This window comes from Barbus barbus (genome assembly GCF_936440315.1).
Source record: "Barbus barbus genome assembly, chromosome: 21".
Taxonomy (NCBI): domain Eukaryota; kingdom Metazoa; phylum Chordata; class Actinopteri; order Cypriniformes; family Cyprinidae; genus Barbus; species Barbus barbus.
This window is the reverse complement of record NC_136749.1, coordinates 3490055-3512469: the sequence shown is the minus strand read 5'-3', so window position 1 is coordinate 3512469 and position 22415 is coordinate 3490055. Positions and strand designations below refer to the sequence as shown.

At 36.5% G+C, this 22415-nt stretch overlaps 2 protein-coding genes across 4 annotated transcripts in view; both read left to right on the top strand.

Moving 5' to 3' along the window:
- Positions 1-8018: 8018 nt before the first annotated feature.
- LOC306887145 (uncharacterized protein) lies at positions 8019-14112 on the top strand. Its single transcript, XM_079444686.1, has 9 exons — positions 8019-8150; positions 9451-9514; positions 9832-10080; positions 10199-10230; positions 10411-10506; positions 10624-10783; positions 10876-10946; positions 11040-11138; positions 12617-14112. Exons 2-9 carry the CDS (start codon positions 9451-9453, stop codon positions 12875-12877), a joined length of 1032 nt encoding a protein of 343 aa, XP_079300812.1. The 5' UTR covers positions 8019-8150; the 3' UTR covers positions 12878-14112.
- Positions 14113-15315: 1203 nt separating this feature from the next.
- LOC306887346 (type II inositol 1,4,5-trisphosphate 5-phosphatase-like) overlaps positions 15316-22415 on the top strand; it is a 34903-nt gene continuing 27803 nt past the window's right edge. The window contains exons 1-5 of one of the 3 annotated variants that reach the window (XM_079445003.1): positions 15316-16213; positions 16875-16972; positions 17061-17090; positions 17221-17331; positions 18768-18899. In XM_079445003.1, the coding sequence (XP_079301129.1) occupies positions 16900-16972; positions 17061-17090; positions 17221-17331; positions 18768-18899 (346 nt within the window). In that variant the 5' untranslated portion in view covers positions 15316-16213; positions 16875-16899. Of the gene's footprint in view, positions 16214-16874; positions 16973-17060; positions 17091-17220; positions 17332-18162; positions 18432-18767; positions 18900-20999; positions 21096-22415 lie in introns of those variants that run through there. The other 2 variants (XM_079445004.1, XM_079445005.1) reach the window with 2 other exon arrangements.

Below are 22415 nucleotides of genomic sequence, written 5' to 3'. Positions count from 1 at the left end.
TATCTGATATTAAAGTGCTGTTGGCTGTCGAGCAGCGTTTGGACTCTCAGGGGTTTCATTAGCACGCTCTCCAAGCACCTGTCCACCGGGACACAATAGCCCATACAGCCTTCTGAATTCAGATTCAAGCATCTTAATGAGGGATCTTATCGGGTTACGTCCCTCATTCACTTCAGTTATGAATTACCTGCATTGTTATAAATGACAGGGCATTTTCATTCAAAACCATTTACAGTGTTTGTACTGTCTGCCAGTAAAAATATCAGTAGTGGCTGTACCATGGTATCCGATGCTGTAGGTGTTACATTATTTGATATGGTAGCACTCTATTTATGTACTACGGTATACATACTTCAAGAGTATTTATTCAGTTTTATGGTACTTTTTGTAAAAAAAAAAAAAAAAAACAATGGTAGCTTAAGAATTTAACTAATGTCATTTTAACTGATTTAGTCTTAATAACTGAAATACTAAAAAAAAAAAATTTTACAAAACACTTTTTTGGTGCTTTTTAGTGTCTATTGTATTCTCATGCCATTAAGTTAATAATAAATGTATTGTTATATAATTAGTAAATACATTTCTGTAGCTCAAACAGGATGGCACTGAGAAAATGGTGTAGAAACAGTTTTCACTCAGAAATACCAAGTAAATTTCACTATTAATTACAAAGTAAGGGCAAGTAACATTGAAATAAGCATTACATTACAAGTAGAAAGACTGAAATTGTATTTTACTTTAAAAAACTTTTTTTTTACAGTGCAATTAACATTGAATGCAATGTACAGTACGGCGCTTTAAGTTAAATGAAAATATACATTTGAATATAAATGTATAAAGCTATTATATATTTGTATTCGTTTTTGATATATTTTTTTAATGAATAAAGTTGGATGGAAAATTTTTTGCCTGTGTCTTCGACATGACCATATAATTTGATTATAGTTTTACTGCAGTTCTTCTACAGCATGCATTTTCCCAACTGAAGTGCAGTAATTATGAAAATGAGACATGCAATGCAAACGTGTCCCCTGGTTGCGAATGGAAATGCAAAGCCACATATTTGAGAGCAAAATTTTACAGATGGCAGAAATGTACTGCTTACTACGAACGGAGGATTCCCTCCTCTTGGAGCAATTGTTTCTTCTGTTGATCTCTAATATTTAATAAAGTGTGTACAAAATATTTATTTAGGAGGAATCCAAAATGACTTTTTAAATATTGATGTTTAATATTCTTTATCAATTTTTGGACAATTGGGTCCCACATTATCAGTTTTAAATCTAAATGACAGAGATATAATTTTTCAGCCATGCATAAATTGTGCCATAAATGTGCATTCTCTGTGGTGCTTTTCACAATATGTATTGTGAAAAGCACTATAGGCTACACAAATAAAAATAATAAAAAAAAAATTTAATTGAGTTGAACTTAGTTGAACTGAACTGTTTTCCTCTAGTCAAGGAGAAAAGATGCACGATTTGTTGGTCTGCAATCAATTAATTACAATAAAGTAATCACTACATTCTTCAAGCAATTCAGTATAATAGAGTTCTGATAAAGAGATCTTTTAAATGCTTATTATATTTTAAGAGGGATAACACCCTGTGACTGGCACTATATATTTAAAAAAATATGTATGCCAACTTATGCAATGCCTTAAAAAACTGTAATGAATTTAACTAAAATCAAACAAACAAGAAAAACATTGAATAATGCATCATAAATCACATGTATAATCCTGTTTAATCTGGTTTAATATTAAGAATATTTTAGTGTAATGGCACAGTTTAGGTTTGCCATAGCTATGATAAACTCTTGATATAAAAGCTAAATAAAGTTTACAAAAAGATCCTTTATCGGACTGAGCTATGATTTTATTACTTCATTATTATGTTGCTCCATCCAAATTCTTTGCAGGGCCTGGGCTATTTTTTAGTATGCATAATTCAATTAAAAAAAAATCCTTGATCGTTTACTTTAGCAAATAAGTTTCTCCCTAAGAAATTTGACCTTCGCTTCACACTTTGTCAACAAGAAAAATGTTCTGCTTTTGAATGCAAAACTCAGCCTCTATTATTTGTTGAGCAACTTGCACTGTTTACCCGGAAGCATCTGGCACACTGTACCCTGCAAACTACAGGGTTATACATATATACTACTATAAACCAGGGTGAAGCGCGTCCTTGTGCGCGAGTTGCTCTACGCAGATGATGCTGCCTTCGTGGCTCACACTGAACAAGAAATTCAGGAGATGTGCAATTCTTTTGCCGCTGCCTGCACAGAGTTCGGACTCACCATAAGCCTCAGTAAGACAGTGGTGATGGCTCAGAACGTTTCTGCTCCCCCTCACGTCACCATCAACGGCACAGTGCTGTCGGTTGTCGAGAAATTTGTCTATCTCGGCTCAACTCTGACAGCAAACAACAGCCTTGATGCTGAATTGAATACCAGGATCGGTCGTGCCTCAACAACCTTTGGGCGACTTCAGTCTCGTGTCTGGAACAACAGCCACCTTTCTCTCAAAGTAAAGGTGCGCGTATATGAATCCTGTGTGCTCTCTGTTCTACTGTATGGAAGCGAAACGTGGCCTACATACTGGCGGGAGGAGCACAAGCTTAATGCTTTTCACTTCCGTTGTCTACGACAGATCCTTGGCCTGCCATGGCAGGATCGGGTCCCAAACACCACCGTGCTGAAGCTCACTAACAGCAGTGGCATGTACACCGCGATCCGGAGGAGACGTCTTAGATGGATCGGCCATGTGCGTCGTATGCCGGATGAACGTATCCCAAAGTCCATCTTCTATGGGGAGTTAGCTGTTGGACACCGCCTTCGTGTACGACCCAAGCTCCGCTTTAAGGATGTCGTCAAGCGGGACATGAATGTCTTTAACATCAACCCTGACCGATGGCATCATATTGCGGAAGACAGGGTAGCTTGGTGGTCTGCGCTGACAGAGGACACCACTCTGTCATGCCAAGCTTACATCAGCTTTTGCACAGAAAGACGGCATGTTAGACATCGTTTAGATCGGCGCTTGCGCTACGAAAGGACTTGATGATATATATATATATATATATATATGTGTGTGTGTGTGTGTGTGTGTGTGTGTGTGTGTATACATATATATACATATATATACATATATATATATATATATATATATATGTATAATTTACATAGTTTTATAGATGCATGATATACACAGGATACAGTGATACATTTGCTTTGACATAAAACTCATTGCAACTGTCTATAAGGAATTTACTTTTAACTTTTCTTAAGGAAAATCTTTTAAGCATAAAAATAATCACTAAAACAAGTATAATGACAGATGTCATTGCATCTGTGAAGTACTTTGTTAGATCTGTAGAAAAATGGTGTTTTGTTCACAATAGAAGTGAAACAGTAGTATACGACCCTGGAGACAATTAATTTGCATTGGGTCTCGTCTGCGGTCTCCTCTACACATCTGCTTCCCCTTCAGTGGTAAGCATCATTGTGCTCAATGGGAATGGAAGAGGAATTGCAGGAACTAATGGATGTTGTAGCCTACCTGAATGCAAATAATGAAAGTCTGTGTCAAGAAACAACAGTTGTGTTGCCAGGTCCCAGTGCAGCACCTTCAAGCAGTTCCACAACACCATCTGTTACACCTAAAGCAGTTGGTGTTGGTGCCACTCTGAATGAATTGTTTGTTATTTTGTGCCAAGGAAATAAAGCTGCCCAAAGATTAACCTCAAGGGTCTGAGCTGGGTGAGCTGAGGGAAGTTTTTGCAGGGAATGTGACGTCAACATGCCTCCTGTCATCTTCCTCTATTTTGGTTCCACTTTCATCTGGGGACAGGCGTCTCATCCAAACCGCAGATCAGACAACCAGTCTTTATCAGGCTGCACTGTATGTTGGTTCACATGTGGTTCTGTATTTTGGTTAATGTCTCCTGAATGTCTCCTTGTCATTGTGATTGATGGAATTCTAAAGCCTTGCTTGTGAGACACAGCTACGTTGTGTCTTCTCTTACAGTGAGCTATCCTTTAGCTCAGGGGTGTCCAAACCTTCCTGGAGGGCCACTCTCCTGCAGAGTTTAGCCCCGACCCTAATTAAACACACATGAATCAAAGTAATTAAGGTCTACACACTCACTAGAAACTTCCAGGCAAATGTGTTGTAGCTGACTGAAGCTAAACTCTGGCCCACCAGGAGCAGGACTGGACACCCCTGGGTAATATGGAGATGATGTCAAGCTTTGTGGTTGGTTGTCAAAGACAGTCTTGGCAGGTTACGTGCTTATGTCCCTAGTGTCTTGGGGTTTGAGGGCCCTTAATCATCTGGCAGTCCATCTACAGTGGTGTCTGAACTTGCAGGCCCAAGATAGAAATGTCCAATCTTGCTCCTATTGGGCCAATGTCCTGCAAAGTTTAGCTCCAACACACCTTTTTGCTTACACTTAGAGGCTCGTCTTAAAAGTCCTGTACCAAATGGCAAATATACAATAGCTGCCACGTAGGTGTGTCCATTAAGTCCATGAGTTATGCTCCCTTGATATGCACTTCAGCAGACTTCTTACCAACAGTCAAAGACCATTTGGAAAAGGGCCAAAGTGCCTCTTTCCTGAAGACCTTGTTTAGCTGGTTAAGTTGTTTTTAATTAGGGTTAGAGCTAAACTCTGCTGGAAGATAACCCTCCAGGAGTAATACTGGACACCCCTGCCCAAGACCAACAAGTCCATTCATAGCACCGTGAGTGGACCATGAGCCATGACCATGAATTATAGATTGAACACAAATGCAAGAGTGTTTACTAACGAGAACCCCTGAACAGTGTTATCCATCACATATTTTGAAACCAGATAGTGATCTAGAAGAGTGATACGAATGCAGATACCCCTTTATGCAGGGCTGGCCATTGAAATCAACTTTTCTGGAGAGCTTATTCAGCCTCCGAATGTACCTGGGAAACTTGTACCTCCAAGTCTACATTACTACAACATGTCATCAAGGCCATAGCTGGTGGGGAGAAAGTGGTGACAATTATAGGGGTCCACAGCTGTTGGGGGGTCCCTGGAAATTTTAACGGGTTTCCCGGGGCAAGTGTGAATACATTTTAAAGCATTCAAGAGCAAGAAGACGTGAAAGAACTTCAAGGACATCAGGGTTACTTGAAAATAATTTACAGGTGTGATGAAGCAGGAAGTCTGCAGGAAGACACCCTGGTATATATTATAGATAAGTGTTTCTGCCATGGTCACACTGATATGCTCCTCCTAACATCACAACTCGTGCATCATCTAAAACAGTGGTTCCCTCACAACGAGCATGAAAATCTGACTAAATCTCCTCTAACACAACTTGCAGTGTTATCATCGAGGCTGAGAAAAGAACACAACACTGCAGACAACAGGTAAATGGCGGTATCACTGTTTTCCATGTTGGTGGAGTAAATATTTTTACATGGCTTTTTAAAAATGCTGGGAAGCAGATGTTTCATTTGTCTTTGACCAATCAGAACTGTTTTAGAGCTCATTTAGTTCCCCCAAATGGAGTTCCTAGAAATAAATACGTTCCTAGTTCCTGCGGTGCGAACACGCCAAAAACTGGGAACTTCCGCCAACAGTTCAATGAACTATGAAAAGGTTCCTCCGGTGCGAAAGCCCCTATTGTTGTAGCAAGTTTAGGGGTCCTCAACACTGGCCCTCGATGTGCATTTTCCTCCAGAGTTTAGCTCCAACCTTGATCAGTAACTTTCTAGTGATCCTGAAGACCTTGATTAGCTTGTTTAGTTGTATTTGATTAGGGTTGGAGCTAATGATAGTCGGAAATAACAATTATGAGTTCCATGCAATTAAATACACCTGAACCAGGCAGTCAAGGTCTTCAGGACTTCTACTAGAAACTTTCAGGCAGGTGTATTTGAGCAGGTTGGAGCTAAACTCTGCAGAATGTTGGTCCTCCGGGTGCAGGATTGGACGCTACTGATATAAATAAAATATTGCCATTGTTTTGTCCATTTATTCTGTCTCTGATGTGAGCTCCCAGAGAGAATAAGACAAGGTCCTTGTGGTTTGAGGTCATCTTCAAATTCAACATCTTTGTAGCTTTTTAATGAAGTTTCGTACTACCACAACCATCTGTCTGGCAATGGCAGGTGCAAAAGCTACTGTATGTATAGGTATCTTCTGATACCATGCCAATCCTAATCAAGGGACAGACAACTCTGCATGTTTTCTAATGTTTGGCCAAAAACAGGGATTAGAATCAACACTGCAATCAGCAAAAAAATATTATTATTATTATTACTTTTCAATCATTCAAAGAGTAGTGTGATTCTGAAAGTTTCTCATAAAGAATATTTGGTATTTAGTCATGAAAACTTGTTCTACTTTCCATTGCCTGAATCTATTTAAAGATGTAAAATCAAGTCAAGTCACCTTTATTTATATAGTGCTTTATGCAGTACAGATTGTGTCAAAGCAGCTTTACAGTATTAAACAGGAAAAAATGTGCCAATATTGCAAGAGGACAATAGGAAGCACTCAATTTTCCAGTTAAAGTCAGTTCATCACTAATTCGTACAGCATAATCAAATAATCAAAAGCCTAATAACCATCAGATTCAAAATAATCTTCAAACTGATTTGAACTTGCATTCAGCTAACAGTTTCAGTTTCTAGTTGTTTTGATTTTGTAATGTAATAGTGGAACACCAGCTTTGCATATAGACTATGCCAACCACTAAAATTTGTTTTAGCAACTTGAATATCTTGTTTTCATAGACCTTGAATCATACAGATCTAGTGCTAAAACTTGACTCTCTTTCCTTTCACCATCAGTTGTGCTTTCAAAGAAACATTTGATCAGTGATACTGTAAAAGACCTGCATTTCAGTTTCCGCATTATAAGTACTGGTGAAGTTAACCCTGTTTATTTTCAATCTTCCATACCTATAAAAACATAGGATAGTGTAGCATGTTTAAAAAATCAAAATAAAAGAAAAAAGTATAGAAGAGTGTATAAACTCTGAAAGATATTAAGAAGTCCCAGAAATCCATGTTTGTAATCTGAGCACCCACAATCCTTCAGTGTCTCAGAGCATTCAGGTGCTCTGCATTTTTGTAATACACACCACTACAAAGAGGTAATTGTTGTGGAAAAGTCTTGATTTCACCGGCTGAAATCACCTTCAAAGTCCGTCTTAGAGCAGTGTGACATGGCACAGTTTCTACTTCTCTCAACTTGCCATATATAGCATCTCCAGACCTTTTCAAGCATGCAGTGAGTTTATGTTCATTCTGAACAAAGAGCTGTCATATGTACATTTACAGAAAAGATGAGATTGATCTGGATTCACAAGAGTAGAATTTCTTTGTTTCAAATTATCTGTGAATGGCCATTTGTGAGTAGCATTACTAAAGCTGGAAGTACATCCCATGGAGTTTCTTGCAGTATTGTGAAAAGTTTGGATATTGTAGGTACATTTACATGACAATGATTGTACTAAAAATGTTAAAGTTTTCCTTTGCATTTTTGAAAAGTTTCACGAACAGACTGCAATATTGTCAAAATGATCCTAGTTTACATGGATATGCAAAAGCGACTACAAACACTGTATTATGCATGACAGGCCAGTAGTTGGCAATGTGACTTTTTGTCTTTCAACCAACTTCCTGCATCCTGCGATGCTTTTTAAATATTAGAGTTCTCATGTCAACACTTTTTTCATGTCAACACTAAAATGAAATATTAGTTTTATTTTATATTATTTGTTTACATATCTTTTATTATCATTATTATTACCATTGCAATGCTAATAAATCAAATAAAAAGTCTTTTACATTTTTGGTTTTACACTTTTAATTTTTTTCTATCAGTTTAACCTCTTGTAAACATAACATCAATAGAGAGTTGAATGCCTCATTTAAATAAAGGCACACCCCATTATTCTAGTTGACGCACACAATTAGACCAATCCCATCAGAGTTCCCACTAATTAGGAAACCTTCCCTCTGATGTCACCACACTGGAGGAGCAAATAGCAACAGAGAGGGAGAGAGAAAGAGAGAGAGGAAGGGGTAGAGGATCATATAGACACTCTTAACTTCATCCACAGCTGTTACAACCCAATCTGTGCTTCCCCACTGATCGGCGAAGGTAAGCAACATTTCTCAATATGTCGTATTAAGATGTGTGTCCAGCTGTGGGCTATAGGCGTAGCTGGAAAGATCTTCACAAGAGATGCTGTTGCGTAGAGAGGGTTGCTGTGTTTTCAAACAGGTGATACTGAGAATCTAAAAGACCCAAGATGCTGCATATGGCAGATGCTAAATATTACATGTGTGTATTTATTGGACAAATACTGTTATAAATGTCTTATGAGATTTATTGCTTTATGAATGAGAACTGGAAGAAGACCTATGCATTTTCTTATATATCAGTTATAAAAATATATGTTATATTATAAAGGTTAGTGAGTAATGCCCTGGTAAATACAGGACATCATCAATAGTATATTATATATCTGATATATCTGACATTTTTGAAATGCAATTCTTTGTGAAATTTACTAGCAATTTCTCAGTGAAAATTGGAAATGCTTCACACTTTTTTTTTCAGTACATCCAAAAAATTATATTTACATGCAGTAGTAAAGCCAGTAATATTTGTATGCCAGGTTTATTAGACAACTTGATTAATAAGCAAGCTATAGAAGAGGAGAAATGCAAATAGATGGTCAAAGTCATCCATAAACATGAATGCATTACTGTGGAATGGAAAGAGAAAGAGTCATAATTTGGGTGAGCCAATGTCTTCATACAAGACATGGTTTCCAGGATAGTTTCCTGACGGGGTTGATCACCGCCTCATGGGGAAAGGGGTAACAAGCCGTGCTTTGCACTTACGCCCGTGGGATTCACAGAGAACAAACAAGTTGTTAATTGTGTGTGGGCAAGCGGCCTCGTAGCAAGGGAACTTTTGTAACTATGAACCGGTGTGTCTGCCAGAGAAATTGAAACGAAGATTGCGATTTCTGTGAGGTAACATCGATGTAACGTGGATAGCTAGCCGCCTGTTTCAAACTGAAATACATGCGGCGGTGGAAACCGAATCAATGTGGCTCTGTTTCAGCCAAACAATTGGCATCTATTAGAAGAAATTGTCTCTGATGACATGCTCCACTGCAGATCAAAGCAGAATATCATGCTCGGAGGTCACAGGAGGTTAGGCATGTTCCACAATGCCAATTATGACAGGTTTGCATAGCTCTTGGTGAACGTCATGAATGCAAACTACCATCAGAGGATAATTCAGAGATTTTTCTGATATTGATACATGCCTTGATTTATATTGGTTGTAGGACCCTTTAACCATGTCAAATCAGCAATCAAGCTCACCAACATTAATAAACACATTAATATTCTTGCTGTTTTTCATCAGTATTTCATGGTTTCAGATGGCGTTGGGAGAAATATGTTGCACTATCCAAATAAGCAAGACTCGGAGATCTTCGAAAACAGGTTTGTCATTGTACCTTTTCATGGAATGGTATTTAAATCAATATTTGGTAACATCTAAATAAACTGATATTTATGGGTATAGCTCTTTATGGTAACAATTGCAGGTTAAAACTTTTAACAGTGTGAAGCAGAGGGAACTTCAGTGCAAACTGCATGTAAAATCCATCTGTGTGTAAAGAAATTAATTACAATTTTAATTTGTGCTTCTTGTGTGCATGCATTTCTCAACTGCCCAAGTTACATTTAACCACATGCAAATACAGTAAATGCCCTAGTTGTCACAGACATTTGCTGTCCTTTATCTGTCTTTCCAACAGGCTTCCTGTTTTTTCTTTTATTGCAAATGAGTCTGCTCTCTAAAGTATGGACAACTTCCACAACAAGTAGTGCAGCAGCCACAACAGATACAACATCATCTACAATGACAGGATCTGTTGATCAGAGTTCGACAACTCAATCTGCGAATACAGTAAGCTTGTCCTCCTCCATTTCCTCTTCAGTGACAGGAGCTTCATCCGCCACTGTTCAGAACACTGCTTCTAACAGTGCTACTGTCGCAGCAACAGGTATTACTAGTATGGAGTCAGGTTCTTTCTATCTTTCTTGTGTGAACACTAAAATCCAACTAAATTGTTGTTGTTTTTTTGTTTTTTTTTTATTGTCCTGATTTGTCTATTGTTTCAGGAAATACATCTTCATCAGAAACTTACACTGCGGTAAGTGAAATTGCAAGTAAACTTCACAATTAACTGCAAAGAAATGGCAAGTAACACACTGAATTACATTTGAAATTCTGAAAGACGTAAATAGTATTTTCTTGCAAAACCTACTCCAAAAGGCTTTACGTATATCTTAGTGTAACAGTTATTGAACTGCCACTGTTTTTTCCCCAATAGCTATCCTGTCCAGCATTTGCTTGCACAAAAGATTGTTATGATCAGATGATGAACATGACCGAGAAACACTGCCCATCCAGTGAATATTACTGTGAGGTCAGTCTGCCGTGCTGCGCTTTCAGATGGGAATCTCCAGTGGAAAGTAATCCATGCAAATCATGATCTGATGCAGGCTTGATTTAAAGAGTTACTTCTCGCTCTGTTGTGCTTCAGATAATGAAAGGGAACGCAAGTTACTCTGTCAGCTGCAGTGCCTCGTGTGGCGTGTCCTGCGGGAACGGAACTCTCACTAATTGCTCTGTCAACTGTTGCAACACAACCAAGTGCCTCAGCAACACTCTGCATGCCATGTTCAGTTCACACAATACCACAGGTAACCTCCAACTCTTTCTCTTATCATCTCTAACTTATATGAATGGTTACTTTTGAATATTGACTCTTTTATTACTGGCATCTCGTCATTAGTAGCTACAACAAATCCCACTACTACAATCACAACCATAAAGACCACAGTTCCACCCACCGCAGCAAACAATGTAAGAACACACACAGCTATTTGTCACTTTAGGGCACAAATGAACATTTTCTGCCACCTTCTGACTTTTCTTTGCTTTTCTTACTCCCAAAAGGGCAAGAAGTGTCATACTGTCACGTGTACTGGAGCAGGGTGTTACAAAACCAGTGCCGCCAAAACCGCGCTGTGTCCAGTTGGTCAGGACTACTGCATGGTAAAGTAAAAAAACAAATAAACAAAAAAGCAATCTAGTATTTATTTTAGAATTTAATGTTACTTACAGTAGGTTTAATTGTCCTAATTATCTTTTTTATTTGATTAGATGTTTTCCCACCCACCTGTCTATTAGAGTTAAGAGCCGTTCACAGCATAGATCGATAACTCTCTATTATTTAATTTTAATTTTTTTTTTTCTGGATAATCGTTCTAAATCTATGAGAATACAATTAAAAACCATGTAAAATGTCTGTGTCGTCAATTTAAAATGCATTTGTATTGGTCTAATTGGACAAAAAAGACTAAAAGAAACTATTTTCTTTCTTTTATATATATATATAATATTTCTGGAAATAAATAAACATTTATATTTAAATTAAATAAATAAATGTAAATGGCCTTTCTTTATAATAAATATATATTTTTTTCTTTGTATGAATAGCTTTGTCTTTGGAAAAAGAATTATGATTAAATCAAAATGTAAGGTTTGAGCCAAAATATAATTGGTAACACTTTACAATAATCATCCTTAGTTAACCTTAATTAATGCATTAACCAGCATTATCCAATTATGAGCAATGCATTAGCTATTTATATATTTGTTAATGTTAGTTAATAAAAATACATTTGTTCCTTGTTGGTTCATGTTAGCTCAGGTTTATTAAATAATATTAACGGATATAAGTTTTGATTTTAAAAATATATTAGGACATTAACTATGATTAATTAATGCTTTAGAAGAAGTGTTCATTGTTCATGTTGACAAATGTGGTTAACTATGTAACTTTAGTGTAAAGTGTTTCTATACAATTTGTGTAAAATTAGAGTATTATTTAGTGTACTTATTTAAATTGGTACAAAACTGCAGCGTGCGCTTATAATAAACAGAATGTTATCAGGTTTTTGATGTGGACTCTATAATAATCATTAAATAATAATCATAATAGTTTAGACTTTTTGGTGTAACCTTTAGTTAATCTCTTGGTTCTCCTCAAGCCTTTTCCCAAATCATTATCCCTCAAACACACATATTTTTATACCCCCCAATAATAACCTCTACATGAATCTATTTCAATAACCCACCTCGTCTTCCCCTACATGAGTCTGTCCATATAAAGGGATTGTTAAAATAAATGGGGGCTCGTCCGGGATAATGTCACTGGGGTCTATGCGTATACACTGAAAGAAAAAAAAGTAGTGTGCTATTGCTAGTAAATTTCACAAACAATTACAAAGAAATGGCAAATAACACATAATTAAGAATTAAAGGTGGAAAATATAGACACACACACATACATTATATTATGAGTTTATAGATTTTAATTTTATGTTGACTTTATTAAACCATTTTAACTTTTGTATGTTGAAGGATATTTGGTTTAATACTCATCTCGTGCTCTAATGCACCATATTATACATACATTCATATTATATTATGAATATTAAATGAAAGCAATGCATTGTCTCAATTCCTAGCTACAAAGGACATCATCTAGCAACACAGAGAGCTGGCAGGCGGGTTGCAGTACAGATTGCAGAAAGATGACAGTTTGTTCAAGCACCACTACTGCCACTGCTGTCTGTCTCTTGGAGTGCTGCAATGCCACTATAACCACCTCATGCCTCAAACTGACAGGTGAAGTGAACATGCCCAGCTCCGCCACCAGGGGTCCTCACTGTCCCACACTGCTCACGGCCTCTCTGCTGCTCTTCTGGATAGTCAAAGTCTTCACTTGAGTGTAACAAAGTCACATTTAATAGGCAATCCATGGAAGCACTGTTTTCTATTAGGAGAGTGTATGTGTGTTTTAAAGCTGATTGTACTTCTTTTACTGTCACTTTTACATTATTTGTGATGTAAGCAATTGAAGGTGTGTGTGTGTGTGTGTGTAAGTTCAGCATGAGAAGCAGAATGTGTGTGTATATATGTGTATAGATGTCAAATAAGCTTTACCATTGGCATCTGTAGAGAGTTACATGTTGTGGGAACATGTTGGATTCTTTATATCACAGAGTTAGACAGAAGTGATCCACAGGGGAATATATTAACACTGCAGTGACAAATATGAGGTTTGCTTCCTCTCACGAGTTCTTTGATTAATTCTTGCTCTTTTTTTTTGGGCATTAATGTACACTGTAAGAAAAAAAATATATATATATGTAGAAAATGGACTATGTCCTGGCAGAAAATGACCACTATCGTTTCCGTTAAGTTTAAGGACAATTCCTAAAACAATGTGCAACTGGTAAAACATCTGTGAAAAATCAATACATATTAAGATGGTACATTGGACTGTTTTTAATGGTCTTTTCTTACAGTGTACGTGTGTTTGAATTTTGATTACAGTCAATCATAGTTATCTAAAGCTTCTTTTCTTACTCGTGTTTTGTTTGGTGTTCACTGTACACGGGGTTTGTGCTTTCTAAAAGCAATGTTCTATTCTATATTACTCAAAATACTACAAAGAATATTATTAGAATGCTCATATAATCCATTTTCTGAAACTAATCATATGAAATAAAAAATAGGTTGTCCAATCAGGCAGATTTCACTGTGCGCTTGCAAAATATAATAGTTATGTACAAACCAGCTAACGTCAAACAAATGGAGTATGCACTTTATGCATCTAAAGGGAAATTAGACAATGTAAAATATTTATAATATTGGTCATATGAATGCCTTTACTCATAAATATAAAGCTTTATTTTTACAGAAAAAAATGTGTTTGTTAAAATGTAAGTGTACAGATCTAAGAGCCTATAAGCTAGGCTAATTTTCTTAAATGACATTTGAATTCAAAAATTCTGTCAGAGTAACACTGATAAACGTCATGATTAGGATTCTGACAGCTCGGTTGATAAAGGTTGCAATGATGTTTATTTCTCTGTACTGCTTTAATCTGACAGCAAGACATAGATCTTAATAACTGCTTTTGAAATTAATAAATACATACTTTATCTTCTCAGCACCCAGTCTAGCATTTATTTGTACATTTTCTTGTTTTTTGCATTCTCCTAAAAATGTATTACATTTCTTGAACTACTGTATTAGATCATCCTGGTTAACCAGTCTGTCTTAAATCTGTTATCTGATTACTTTACAACTGTGACAGTCACATAAATTAACCAACTAAAAATGATGCAGGTTTGGGAATTTAGCATGCAGACATATGAAAGACTGCGAGGAGGTATATTCAAATAGGTAAAAGAATACTAAAATGCAACTATACTATACTATTCAATTTTTTTATTCAATATTCTCTCTCTCTCTCTCTATATATATATATATATTCAATATTTTATATATACTGTATATATATTAAAAGGAGTATAGGCTACAAAACACAAAGTACACTACATGCACTATGGACAAAAGTATTGGACCACAGCTCTTAATCATTGAATGCAGGTGTTTCAATCAGACCCATTACCACAAGTGTATAAAATCAAGCACCTATAGCCATGCAGTCTGCATTTACAAACATTAGTAAGTGCCATTATCTTTGATAATGGCACTTTTGCAGTAAGTCAATTTGTGAAATTTTGTCTCTGCTTCATATTCTGCGTCAGCTGTAAGTGGTATTATTGGAAAGTGGAAACATGAAAAGCAGCAATTCAGCAACGAAGCAGAAGAGCAGGTAAAGTCACAGAGTGAGGTGTATAGTACGTAAAGTCACCAACGCTCTGCTGATTCCAGAGCTGAAGAGTACCAAACTTCCACTGGCATTAATATCGGCACAGAATCTGTGTGACGGGAGCTTCGTGGAATGGGTTTCCATGGACGAGTAGCTGCATGCAAGCCTCACAACACCAAGCATCAGATGCAGTGCTGTAAAGCAGCCACCAGTGGAAACCTCTTAATGCTTCAGCAAGGCATTTTGGATATGCTATGCTTCCAACTTTGTGGGAATACATTGGGGAAGGCCCTTTTCTATTCCAGCATGACTGTACCCCATGCACAAATATGGCTGGATGAGTTTGGTGTGGAAGAGCCCCACAGAGCTCTTGACCTCAAACCCATCAAACATCTTTGGAATGAACTGAAACACATCCTATACATAAAGAAATGTTCCTTACTACGGACAGTATGCATATTATTAAAAAAGACAGACATGCTGTTCGTTCAAAACATTACTAATACGAACAATAGCGCCAACTAGTGCATGTGTCGTAAAGGCGCAGTGGGTGGGATCCGAGTTTGGGGTCTCTGCAGTCTCCGACGGCCAGAAGAAAAGTAATACACCTAAAGAAGAGAAAGTCAGAAGTGTCTCTGTTAGCGTGGCTCTTGATAACCGAATACAGACGCTATGATAAAGCTGTGATTTGAGCTCTGGGCATGAACTCTTGAATGTGCTGCGTGGCATTATCGGACGGGAAGTCGCTGGACTCATGAAGGAAGACAGTACAACACTTCAGACCGTTATCCGGCACACTTTGATCGCCTGTTGATGTAAATGATCGTAAATGTCACCTCTTACGTGTGAAGTATCCGGCGCAGACTGGCTGTGAGTAATGGATCAATCCGTGGCTATTCAAGAGACTTTGGCTAAAGGAGAGAACTGCACTATAGTATCCTCTCAGCGCTCATCTGAATCCGGGATTGCATTGCTATTTCTGTTCAGAGTAAAGCCGTGATTTTGAAATCGACTGCATGTGTTGTTATATACGAAATTAAGGTTGTTGCGAAACTTTGTGTTATGTGTGCATATAAGAAATATAGTTAAAATATAATGAAAAAATAATATTCTCTGCATTTCTGTTTACAGTGTATCTTACTAAGCACATTAATGGCTATTAATGTATTTTTTTTTCTCGTGATTTTATCGAGCATGCCCAGTTTTAATGGGAAAAGCGTGCCATTCCTCGCGTGTCCGCTAGATGTCGCAGTGCACGGAGTTAAAAATGGCTCATAAATTGAACATCGGTTATTATAATATCTCGGTTGATAGAAAGGTAATGCATTGTGTTAGTTATCCTTAGCAGCCCAACTCATGCTGTGGAGTGTGTTTCACTGCTGAATGATGTGAGAGAGAGCAAACTGATCGGACTGGTGCAGCAGAACAACGAACATGCGTGAGTTTAATAATCATTTTCATCAGTAACATTAATATACATTTCTCCATGATCCACAATTGGAATTTTGTAGTGTTTAGTATGTGTAGTTGAGACTAACATCTAAATCTGAATAAATCTTTTAGCAGGTACCCAGCTGACGTTCTTCCATTAATGATAATGTTTGATGTTATCCTTTAATAATGCATCATTAGCACAAAAACATTATTTTAACATTGTTCACTGAACGTCTTATGAAAAATCTGTTATTTAAAGTTAAAAAAAAAAGTTAATCTAAAACGTAGTAGTTTTGGGTGGTTCAGAGAGCATTTAAATGTAGCGTTCCCATAATGTTTGCAAAGTGATGAAATTGATTGCTCCATTAGTGTTGTCTCAAATGTTCTCATAACTTTTTAAAATGTTTTCATAACTTAACGGGAACGGTAGCAAACTGTTCATAGCTGGGTATATACATTCAAATTGCTCTTCTGGGAAAACAAACCAAAAAAGGCTTTGTTAATGATGTATTTTTAGTATTTTTAATGTTTGACTTTTATCAACGGCGTATAAAATGTAGCATTAATAGTTTTTAATTAATTACATAATGGCAAAAATCATAAAGACAAAAAGTTTATAAAGCTGATGTTGTGTTTGCAGACTTTCAACTTATTTTATTTTTCAGGTTATTCATATATTCCCATCGAAGAATGGCCATCACTGGCGATGACGTCACACTGGATGAAATCATACCCATTTCTTATGATTTCTCAGTTGTTGAAGGTAATTGTTGAAGGAATGATTTAGGTAATATTAAGTGAAAGCATGCTTTCATGGTCAATTTGAACAGATTTATCTGATATCTTCACAGTTTCATCTCCAGATGAGCTTGCTGTTGTTGGTGAGCATTTATATTATATCTACAGTTGCAGTAGTGTTTGCTGCGCCACATCATCAAAGTTATTATAGTAAATATCAATGCATCAATATTCAGAGCTATTTTAATAGCTAGTTTATTTGTCATTACAAAGGTGCAGATACTCGGGTACGAGTAACTTTTTTTGAAGAGGAGTTGGAGCTGAAGTTACCTTTTGGTTCTCAAACCCGTCTCTTCCTCGGCAAAGTCAATCGGGCATGGAGTGGTAAGACACACATTCTGCATGACTTTTCATAGCTTTGGGTCAGTAAGTTAGTTATTTATTTATGAATGAATGAAAAAAAGTCACCTTTATTCAGTTAGGATGTGTGCGATGTGACCAAATATTTATATTTCAATTAATTGCTGTTCTTTTGAACTCTCTATACATCATAGAAACCTGACAAATATAATAAAAATGTACCACAGTTTCCTCAAAAATCAGTGAAAACTGTTTTTTTGATCAAATAAATGCAGCCTTGATGAGCAGAACAGACTTATTTCAAAAACATAAAAAATCTTACTGACCCCAAAACTTTTAAAAGACTTGATATGAGAACACATTTAATCATTTATATTATTTTGTGCAGAACAATGTGGTTTTTTATGTTGAGTAGTCCATTAAATGAAGGGGAATCCACATGGCAGTGATGCAGAAGAAAACGTTTCATTGATGGCGAACCTGCCAAACGTGTTTCAATTCATGCTAATCAAAATTATGGAAGGTCAAAGACGTTAGCTGACTGGTTCTGTCATTCATTTACCTAGTAAAATGGTACTTATGGAGTCATTGCGTAATAAGAGAGAAGCCCAGCTATAAGCCTGCGAGTGCTATATATATATCTATATCTTTCTTCAGTAAATAAACTGAGATCATCTCTAAGTTATTCAGATCGAAGAAGCTAAGCAGCCAGTGTGCTCAACTCTCAGACCGCTGCTAAATCTAGCACATACACGTTAAGGAAGACGTTTGAGAGAGAATAAGATTGAGGAACAGAAGCGTGTGAGAGGCGGAGTTTGAGTTCAAAAAAGTAGGTTGTCCGCTTCAACTCAGTTTGTGGCTTTTATTATACAGAATAGATAGCAGAATGCTATTTGCTCTAATGATTGTGGATCTACAATGCATTTTCGTGATTTGAACATGAAGGCTTCAAAGTAATTTTATCTCACGGCTCGAACTAAAATCAAGGACTGAAGAGGAAATATGCTTAGGCTAAGTGATGTTTAACATAGCTGGAAGGACCTTCATCTCTTGAGCACTGATGGCGAGTATCAGGGGCTCAGCAGATGTGGTCATTAATCGGAAGAACATGAGACATTTCCAAGGTAAGCGGCAACAAGGTCATTTGTGGTCATATAGAAACTCAAGACAAAAGCAGCTGCTTGCTTGCAAAGGGAAGTCACAGCTCTACTGGGTGATTAGATGTTGAAGTTCGTGTGAAATTGCGGCTAGTAGTTTTGAGAGAGAGAACAGCAGCAAAGGAAAGAAGAAAAATACACTTCCTCTTTGCCTTTCTCAAAATATACATAGAAATGATTGATGTTTAAGAGTGAGACTTGTGTATTCACATCATTTTTTCCCCTATGTATTTATCACTTATGTTTTATTCTGAAACTGAAAGTTTAATTCATCTATGTAAAAAAATTTTTTTTAAATTTCAGATGTCTGTGAGCAGTATCCGAAGGAAGAACCTAAATTTGACTGGCTTTCTAAGTACCGTAAGATTTCAAAAGCAGCTCGATCGCTAAGAAAGTCAGCAGCGACTGTCAAGATGAGTCAAATTAAGAAATCAGGTAAGCGTTGCATTTGCCACCACAGGAATAAGTTACATTTTAAAGTACGTTCTAATAGAAAACAGGTATTTAAACAGTATTTATTTTAACAGTATTAGAGTTTTTACTCTATTTTTGTTCAAATAAATGCAGCCTCATAAAAAAAAAAGTCTCAGTTAACCAAATAATGTAGTTGCACATGATGTACAGTCACTCATATCCTAAGAAGACCGACTTCAGTGAGGCATGAGAATATATTGAGATGCTTTTGTTTGGAAAAACTTTAGAAAAGTCCACAAAGTAGGTTCATCATGGACCTGTGGTATCTCTCTGCTCTGTGTTAATTGGTGATAAAAAAAACTGTATATTTGCTTACTGTACAGAGGTCTGTATAATCATCCAAACACTGAAACCCTTACAGAAGAATCGTATCTGTTCTCTTTCAATTTGCATGAAGGTCTTATAGTAAACAGACCAGTACTTCCACATGCCAGCACTGCGTCATCAGCGGATAATAACCTCAGAGAAACCACGAGCTTGGTATCATTGGTATCTCCTACAAAAATCTCAGAGAAGTCATCATTTTATTAAACATTAACAGTGTTACATAGGCCTTTTGATATAGTATTCATATTTTGCATTGATATTTTAAGTTTTTGTTTAATACTACTAGTTTGTTTTTGTTTTTTTTGTTTTTTTTTATCTATTTAGCTTTAATTTGTACAATTTTAGTACTAAACATTGTTTATTACCAAGGCAACATAAACACAAAATTTCAACTTTTCATTTATTTGTATCTGATCTTATTTCAGAATTATTTCACTTAAGAAAAATGATTGTCCTCAAGCACACTTTCTGCAATGTAAAGTGTTATCAGAATTCATATTTGCATTTTAGTTATATAATGCAAAGGAAGATAGCGCTGGATATATTGATGGACTGGAATTTGGGTGTTTATGAATTACATGCTCATGATGCAGAGGTGACCTGGACTGATTATAGCCCCCCCTCAGTTGAAATTGCGGTCATTTTTCTTAAATTCAAATAGCAATGGATTTTATAAGTGAAAATGGATTTTTACTAAGTGAAAATGGCAGTATTTTTAGCGATATGTCATTTACACTAAGTGCAAAAAGCTATATATTATATTTGCACTGTTAAAATAGCAGGATTTTCTGCTATTTATACTACTTGTTGCAAAATAGTGGCAATTGCACTTCAGTATATTATAAAACCGTATGCAATAATAACATATGGAGTGTAAATAGCCTCTGCCAAAAGTGTAAATAGACACTACGTTTACATTATCAAAGAACATTATCATTGATTTAGCCAGAATTAAAGCACTCTCAAAAACTCCCATTAATCACTGAAGTTGCTTACATTGTGAAATGAATATCTTGCTTATATCGTAGCACTTTGTTGTTTCTGAGAGGAATCGGCAGAGAGCAGAATTCATTCAGGGAGCTCTCACACTGAACAGAGCAGCTGGTCTCTTCTGGACGCCTCTTATTGGTCATTGTCCTCAAACTCAACAGAATCATGTGTGATTATAATAATAATAAGCAGTGCTGTAGAAACACGGGCTGTGGAGTGAACACAGATCTTAATTTAGCAGCTGATGATGTGCCGCACTGAATGAGCTAATCACACCAGTGTGATTTGTTTATTAAATATAAAAAATATTATTCTGCTATTTTTTTTTTTTTGTTTTGTTTTGTTTTTTGGAAGCTGCATTCAAAATCCACTTGCCTCAAAAATCTGAGGGGGCCCGGTTGAAATCGTGTTCTCGGCTGGGCCCCCCTCTGGTCGTGCGTTAATCCGTCCCTGTCTTTGTTATATTATTATAAATTGGCTGGGATAGTGAAAGCATTATTAGCTAGCTGAGTCTAATTCTCAATCTATTGCTCTAGTCTGCAAACTGGAAGCGTCACGACGAATTCTACTACGGCGAAGGCTGTGCTCATGAATAATAAATGATGTGTGACGTCATGCCAAAGGTCAATTTGATTGGCTGCAAAGCTGACGTTGGTAAATGAAGACTCGTGATTGGACGCCAAAGGAAGGTTACGAGGCGACGTCAGTATGACTGCATTAATATTCATGAGCCAAACCTTCAGCATAGTAGGGCAGTCAAATGATCCCGAGTCGGTCCGTGTGTGTAGCTACAGTCAGAATGCGACGACGGAGAGATGTCTAATACGACTGGATTAAATGGTAAGAAAAGTGCTCTCGGTTAGAGATAAATGTAAACCGATAACTACAGATATCTCATTGTGTATATAAATACGAACGTCTTTTATATTAGTTCGGTTTGACAGGAACATTCATGGTCGCAATTTACGTCGTTACCAATAGAGTTCAATGGGATTTACCACCATAGTTAGCTAACGATGATTTTGGGAAACGCACCCCAGAGTAGTGCGACATAAAATAACTTGTCCTCCTGGTTTGTCTCAGTGAAGTGTGTTCTGTCGTGATTGAGTCTGGCTGTGTCTCAAATGCCTTCCTAGACAGCACTTCTGACTCCTAAAGCGCCAGCAGTGCTGGAATACTACATCAGAGACACTGTTGATGTTCAGAAATGCTAACTAGATGGGATGTGATATAGAAACATAAAGGAATTGATCACATGTACAGGTGATAATCTGACACGGTTATATTTGCTTCTATTGTTATTTATTTTTCTGCTTATTTGCTTGTTTATCACTAGTAAGTATTATGGGGTAGTTGACTGTAGTGCCCTGCTTTCACACGTAGAAAAGTATTTTATATATTATTATTTTATATTAAACATCTGGCTAATTCTGTAATATTGGTACTTTCATTCAATATTTATTTGTCAGACCACAGGAATATTTCAGAACTAACTAAATATAAAAAATAATTAATTAAACTAATTACATAGTCTTAAAGTCTGAGAGCACAAGCCTGGGATTCAAAATCTGTTTTTATTGCAGATTCTTCATTGTTTATAGATCAAAGTAAATAAGCAATTTGTGACTTTGAGCAATTGAATTTTGTTTCTTGTTCCCATTGAAGCTCTTTGTAAATTGTTCTATTCAACTTTTTTAAATTGTGCTGGACCTGGTAGTATTTAATGTAATATGATACATTTTTGGATTGAAAATATTTGTATTAAATTAGAGAAATGAAAAAAAATAATAATTCAGTCTTTGTGAGACATTGGGTTGTACTGGATATAAATTTGAACCTAAAACCTTTTTTTTTTTTTTTTTTTTTTTTTTTTTTTTTTGGACTGATGTCGTCTCACTTTCTACTTCACGAGTGTCTTTTCGAAATTTAAGCAGGGTATCTAGTCCATTCCAAGGTCACAAAAAACGACGAATTCATCAGAAATTAATGCATAATATACAAGTGTTTAATCAAGCACACAATGGGCAGGTGTGTCTATTTAGTTTATTACAATTGCAATGAAACAGAAGTAGCAACAGGTCATGTCTAATGTATTTTGGCATTCATCTGAGTGTAATAGATTATCTGTTTGTAGTTTCAGTAAAAGGTCCAGTTATGACA